Raw genomic sequence first — 6,524 nt, 5'->3', positions numbered from 1 at the left:
GTACAGTACAGGTACACATAAACTCTCACATATATACACGATTACATTGTAAGTAGATATATAAATGCATTAAGAGTCTTAATGCAACCAAATTCGTGAGTCATGAGGCATGCATTGCATGGCTTGATCTGTTAACAAGCTGTACAGATTTATATATGAATTAAAGTCAAAAATATTTTCTACGTATTAATTAGGACGACAAAGATAGAATGATGAAACCGATGGAGATCGGAGTACGCATATTACTCTCTCTATCCCTAAATATCTATCGTTTTCATTTCCCCAGAAATAACTTTGACTAATTATATATTAAAAATATTATTATTTATAGTATATAATTAGTATCATTGAAAAGATCTTTGAATCTAATTTTTAATAAATTTATTTGAAGATATAAATATTTATGTTGTAAATATTTTATATAAATCGAGTCAAACCTGCGGCACGCATATCAACAGCGACAGTTATTTAAGGACATAATGGGGCTGTTCGTTGGTCTGGTCTGAACCAGCCAGCCAGCTGAACCCCCTCCCATTTCACTGTTTACCAAACCAGCCAACAGTATTTTTCTCTCACAACAATTCAGCCGGAACAGTATTTTTCAGCCAAGTTTCAGACCAGCGAACGGGGCCAATGAGTGCACGTACAATCAGAAAATGACGTTGATTTCATTTCCTCGCTGGATCCGTCAGTCAGTCATTCATGTTTAATGCTTTTGTCCCGGCGTGCTGCGTCTCGTCAACGTGTGGACGTCTCGTATTTACGGGAGAATTGACTGTACTCCCTGTTTACTAAAAAAGAAGAAGCTGTTTTAACAGCGACACGGTCTCTAAAGTATAACTTTAACTACTTATTTTTATAAAAATATTTATCAAAAAGTGATATATGTAAATTTTTGTGAAAGTATTTTTCAAGACAAATCTATACATATGGTTTTCACATTTCCAAACTCAATAACTTAAAAGTTATTCATAATTTATATTCTCAATGTTTGACTCCAGCCTTATTCAAAACGACTTATTTTTTTAGCATGGAGGCGGTACGAGATTAGCTAGAATATGTAAGTACGGCTACATGTGAACATAATACTGTATATTTTTGCAAAAAAATATGTGAACATAATAAGCAGATTAATTAATGCGCAACAGCAACAACTCGGTACGTGTGTGGACTAACTTTGGATCTTCGATTCCATTCCACTGATCATATTTGTTCCGATACCGCCCACCATTAATGAATCTCCTTGGCCGTACGGATGCAACCATAAGGCAAACGGTAGTCAAGGTTGGCCAAGTTTATCTACTTTTGCGTCTTTTTTCATTTTTACCATGGTTGTTAGTATCTTCTTTTTTTTTTTTGCCTGCCTCCAATTCTGAAAAAATGATTGTAATGTTTACAAAATCAGGATTAGCGGCAGGCAAGGGGTCTGAAAAACTCTTTACAAGCTAATCTATCCAAGTCTCCAACCATATATGTCTTTCATTGGATCTCTTGCTCTTCACGATATGGATACAAATCATACTCTAAAATCTATACAATGAATACAAATTGCATCACACTTCCTTGCATAGCAACTGTTTAGCTCTATTAGCATTCGATTCTGGCATCAGACTTTTTAGTGCGATGGAGCATCCATGTCTAAAAAAATGTGAATATGTGGAGACCATAGTGGCATAGTGTTTGTTGTTGCGTTCCGATGTTTTACATATAGCTTCCTTTTTTTAATATGGGTAATCTTGTTTATTCTCTGTGTTGCATTGCATGTAACAAAGAGTCTATTCTCAATAGTTAAATGATTTCTCTTTTGCCATAACTTGGCCATAGAATCTGGATACATATATAATTTCTCTTCTGCTGTAATTTTACCACCAATCCTCCTGTGGCGGTACCTAGCAGATTAGCACGTCTACTGATTTATGTAAGCTTTTTCTCTCAAATACGCAAAAAGTTTGCGCATCATTGTATTAAGATCGAGAAAGCGGTTTGTTACATCAGCTCATGGTAGGGTGCGGCAACACCACGCCTAGGTTTCTAGTGTACATCTCATATTGATGTCATGTCCCATCAACTGAAATACAAGAAAGCGAGGAAAAAAGTGCGAACAACCACGGTAGTAATGAAAAAGGCGCAAAAAATGGAGCACTAGCTTTAAGTGCCCAAAAAAATCACCAAAAAAACATAACGTGCTTGTTGTTCAAGTACCCAGGAAAAATGTTCACCAAAACTAAAAAGCTAGAACACTTGGAGGGGCAAAAATGTCTTTTTAAAATGGAACTTAACGTCGTTACATGCCAAACCCACGGTGGTGTCAGTTTAGGAACAAAAATTTCAAGAGATGCCAGATAAGGACGATTTCAAGTTTAAGTGCTAAACTGGGAAGAGCACGTTTTTTAAGTGTCAAATAAGGAATTTTCTCGGTTAGTGGATACTCCTACCAATAGTGTTTTCTCTTTGTTTAGTTGATTGACATAGTATATAATCAAATGGATTCCTATGTAGAGCGAGCTGCATAATAATACCACTCCCCTTTTTTTGAGGAAAATACCACTCAATATTAGCATACTATTATGTCGTACTGATCATAAACATGTATAATTAAATTAATTGTGGATATATATATACCAAAATTGTTCGTGCAACACGATTGTTGTAAAGTTGCGAGAACATGCAGAAAGCAAATGTTTTTATCACATATACACCTACTGGCAGTCAACGGCGGCATGCATCTAGATCAGTGTCAAGTGTATGTATATTCACACGCATATTTTCCATGCGATGACACGACTCCATCGAGTCTCGTCAACGTGTGGACGTCTCGTCTTTATGGGAGAATTGACGATACGAGATTAGCCAGAATATAATACGGCTACATGTGAACATAACATTTTCGCAAAAGAATATGTACGTGACCATAATAAGCAGATTAACTAATGCAACAGCAACAAGTCGGTACGTGTATGTGTGGACTGACTTTATTTGGGAATCTTCGATTCCATTCCACTGATCATGCATGCATATTCCGCCACGATTTATTAATTTCACTACCCTAGCCATATTTTCTCCCGTCGGTCCAGACATTTCCCCTCGGCCCCGCCTCCTCCGTCAGTAGCACTGAAGCATCCTGTTGTGGCAGGAAAACCGTCCGCAGAGGTGTCTCCCGTCGGTGGGCCACCGTCACGGAGATGCTGTAGTGCTTTTCGCACGCAACGACTGCACTCGCGCGCGCTTTCCTGATGCCTTTCGCGCCCAGAAATTGGATGAGCGTGCTGCCCCGGATCCCCTGGCCCACCAACAGAGAGAGCGGATGGAGGAAATTATTTGCCCACCCCGCCAAACTCCCTGGCAGCTTTGACTGCCGTGGCCTTATCTTCTACTTTTCCCCTCCCCCAAATTCTCTCTCCTCACGCACAACCACAGAAGCCGCCGCTGCCCCCCAACGCCGCACAGGCCGCCGCCGCTGCACAGCCTCCTATGGCCCAGCCTCCTGCACCGGGCGCCGCCTAGCCACCATGCCATTGCTGCCCGCCGCACCTGCCTCCGGTGGCGGCGGCGCCCTAGCGACTGACGCGGGCGCGCACCCGGAAACCAGCAGCGCCGCCCGCTGCCCCAATCCACGACGCCATTGGCCCCAGCCAGCACCGCGACCAAGCCTCAGGCAGCAGCTCCGTCCGACGCCCCAAGGTGCTCTCGACTTGGATTTCGATTTCTTTCCCCAGCGATTTTGCCTTATTTAGATCGAAAATCAAATTTGTATCTTGTTTGTTGATTGATTCATCTGATTTGGTTTTGCCTCCCATTTGGACTGCTCGCTTCGGGGCTTGTTTGTACTTGCAGCAGCCGACGTCTAGCAGCAGCAACCTGGACACCAACTCTGGCACCCCCATCTGGAAGGACTCTCCTATTAGTGTCGAACAGCAAGGTCAGACCACGCCTTGTCTCTCCTCTCCTTCTTGGCTTCCTTTCTTCCTACACGAATCATTATCTACCATATATGTTCTTCATTTGTGCTAGCCTTGCTGTGGTGAATTAGTTGCTCTTTGGTTGCTAGCTATTGTGATCTATATTTTGCGCAAAATTAGATATAACACAAATTTCAGTGACTAACTTTTCTTTTGGTGCTCTAATTTTGCACTGTGATTCACTAGTTATGGTGTACTAGTTGGATAGAAATTTGTTATTATGCCTTTTAGTGTTGTATTACTAGTTGTATATGAATTTTTATTTTGTTTGACTGAAGCAATTTGTGTTATTTCTAAATTGGTAACAGGTTCCTCACTGTGATCTGGTTGCCTGTTGCTGCTTTATTTGGTTCTGTCTGCTGTTTGTGAGCTGGCCTCGAAGTCTTGGACAACTACTGTGACTCTACTAGTAGCTGGTGAGCTCCTATCTTCTGGCTCAAGTTGGCAAATAAGATATGGCAGATCGTGGGTGGATGTATAGTGGTTGGAAGCGTGGTAGTATATCAAATGAATGGGTTGATAAAACAAAAGAGTTTTTGGATCATGCCTTCTCAATCTCTGAATTAGTTGAGTCTGATACAGTTAGGTGCCCTTGTTCCATGTGCCGGAATTATTTCAGGCATAAAAGGCCTAGGATAGAGCTACATTTGTGCCACAATGGGTTCAAGGAAAATTATCAATCTTGGACAGCACATGGTGAGAGGCTGGGAAATCACAACCTTGAGATTAGTTCTGGGGTAGAAAATGAGGGATTTGGTGAGACAGATCAGATGAATTCTATGCTAGTTGATTTAGCTGGTGAGCATCCACCATTAATTGATGAAACACCAACTGCTTTTGCCCAAGCCTTCTATAGAATGGTTGTTAGTGCTAATCAGCAAGTACATGAGCAAACCTTGCACTCTAGTCTCTCTACTGTTGCTCGTCTATTGGCCATTAAATCACAGTACAATCTTTCAGCGACATGTTATGATGATTTTATGGAACTCCTCCATGAACTCCTCCCTCCTAATTGTAAGATTCCTAAGGACTTCTACCGTTCTAAAAAATTGCTAGAGGGCCTTGGTATGCCATACCATAAGATTGATGTTTGTTATAAAAATTGCATGTTGTACTACAAACATAACAAGGATAAGGATAAGTGTGACATATGCGGAACCTCCCGCTATAAGGATGGATCAAATAAGGTTCCCCGTAAAGTATTGCGCTACCTGCCCATTACAGAGAGGTTACAAAGATTATATGTACATGAGGGCATAGCAAAACTCATGCGTTCACACAAAGAAACTCCTCTAGCAAATTCTAGTAAAATGTTGCATCCATGTCATGGAGAGGCATGGAAGCAATTTGATGCCGATTACCCAAACTTTAAAGATGATGCTAGGAATGTAAAACTTGGTTTTGCAACTGATGGATTTACACCATATAAATTGAATGCAACCTCTTACTCTTGTTGGCCAGTATTTTGGGTTCCCTATAATCTTCCGCCTGGTGTTTGTATGAAGCCTAAGTATATATTCCTTGCTATGGTCATCCCTGGACCAGAACACCCTGGAAAAAACCTAAGTGTCTTGCTTCAACCTTTGGTAGATGAATTGTTACAACTGTGGGCTGAGGTAGAGACATGGGATGCTTCCGTGAAGCAAAAATTTACAATGAGAGCAGCATATTTATGGTCTATACATGATTTCCCTGCATATGGCATGTTTGCTGGATGGAGCACCCATGGGATTTTTGCATGTCCATAATGTTTATGTGAGAGTATTGCATATCGTTTAAAGAAAGGCCTTAAGGCTACATGGTTTGACTGCCATAGGCGGTTTCTTCCTATAGATCATCCCTTTCGAAACAAAGCAAATGCGTTTCGCAAGGGCAAGGTAGTTCGAGAAGGACCCCCTAGGAAATTAACTGGAGAGGAGGTTAAGGCTCAGCTGTACTGACAGGTTGATAACCCAGAAAAATATGGCAAATAACACAACTGGACATATATAAGTGGCTTTTGGCAGCTTCCTTACTTCAGTAAATTACTTCTTCGTCACAACATAGATGTGATGCATAATGAAAAAAATGTGGCTGAAGCCATTTGAAACACATGTTTTGATATTTCAGATAAGACTAAAGATAATGTGAAAGCTAGACAAGACCTGGAACTGCTTTGCAACCGCCCTTCTCTTCATTTATACCTAAAGAATGGCAAGTGGCAGAGACCAAGGGCTCCATACTGCATAGATAAGAATGACAAACCCAAAATTCTAAATTGGTTCCGAGATCTTAAGTTTCCAGATGGGTATGCAGCTAATATTAGGCGTGGGGTTAACCTACTACAAAAGAAGATTTTTGGTTTGAAAAGTCATGACTTGCATATCTTTATTGAGCGCTTACTTCCTGTTGCATTCTGAGGGTTTCTACCTGATAATATTTGGACCTGTTTGGCTGAGCTAAGTTATTTTTATAGACAGTTGTGTGCTAAACAAATCAGCAGAGAGTCAATATTGGCACTGCAAGAGAACATAGCTGTCCTTATCTGCACATTAGAAAAGATATTCCCCCAGGCTTCTTTAATCC

General features: G+C 40.9%; 1 protein-coding gene across 1 annotated transcript; it reads left to right on the top strand.

Annotated features, from left to right (window-relative positions):
- The first annotated feature begins 4,382 nt into the window (after nt 1–4,382).
- LOC136486081 (uncharacterized) lies at nt 4,383–6,050 on the top strand. The gene has a single exon (XM_066482854.1). It carries the CDS (start codon nt 4,415–4,417, stop codon nt 5,705–5,707), a length of 1,293 nt encoding a protein of 430 aa, XP_066338951.1. The 5' UTR covers nt 4,383–4,414; the 3' UTR covers nt 5,708–6,050.
- Nucleotides 6,051–6,524: the final 474 nt, after the last annotated feature.

Source organism: Miscanthus floridulus, chromosome 10, assembly GCF_019320115.1.
Source record: "Miscanthus floridulus cultivar M001 chromosome 10, ASM1932011v1, whole genome shotgun sequence".
Taxonomy (NCBI): Eukaryota; Viridiplantae; Streptophyta; class Magnoliopsida; order Poales; family Poaceae; genus Miscanthus; species Miscanthus floridulus.
Note: the sequence above shows the minus strand (reverse complement) of the source record. Positions and strands in the feature narration are given on the sequence as shown.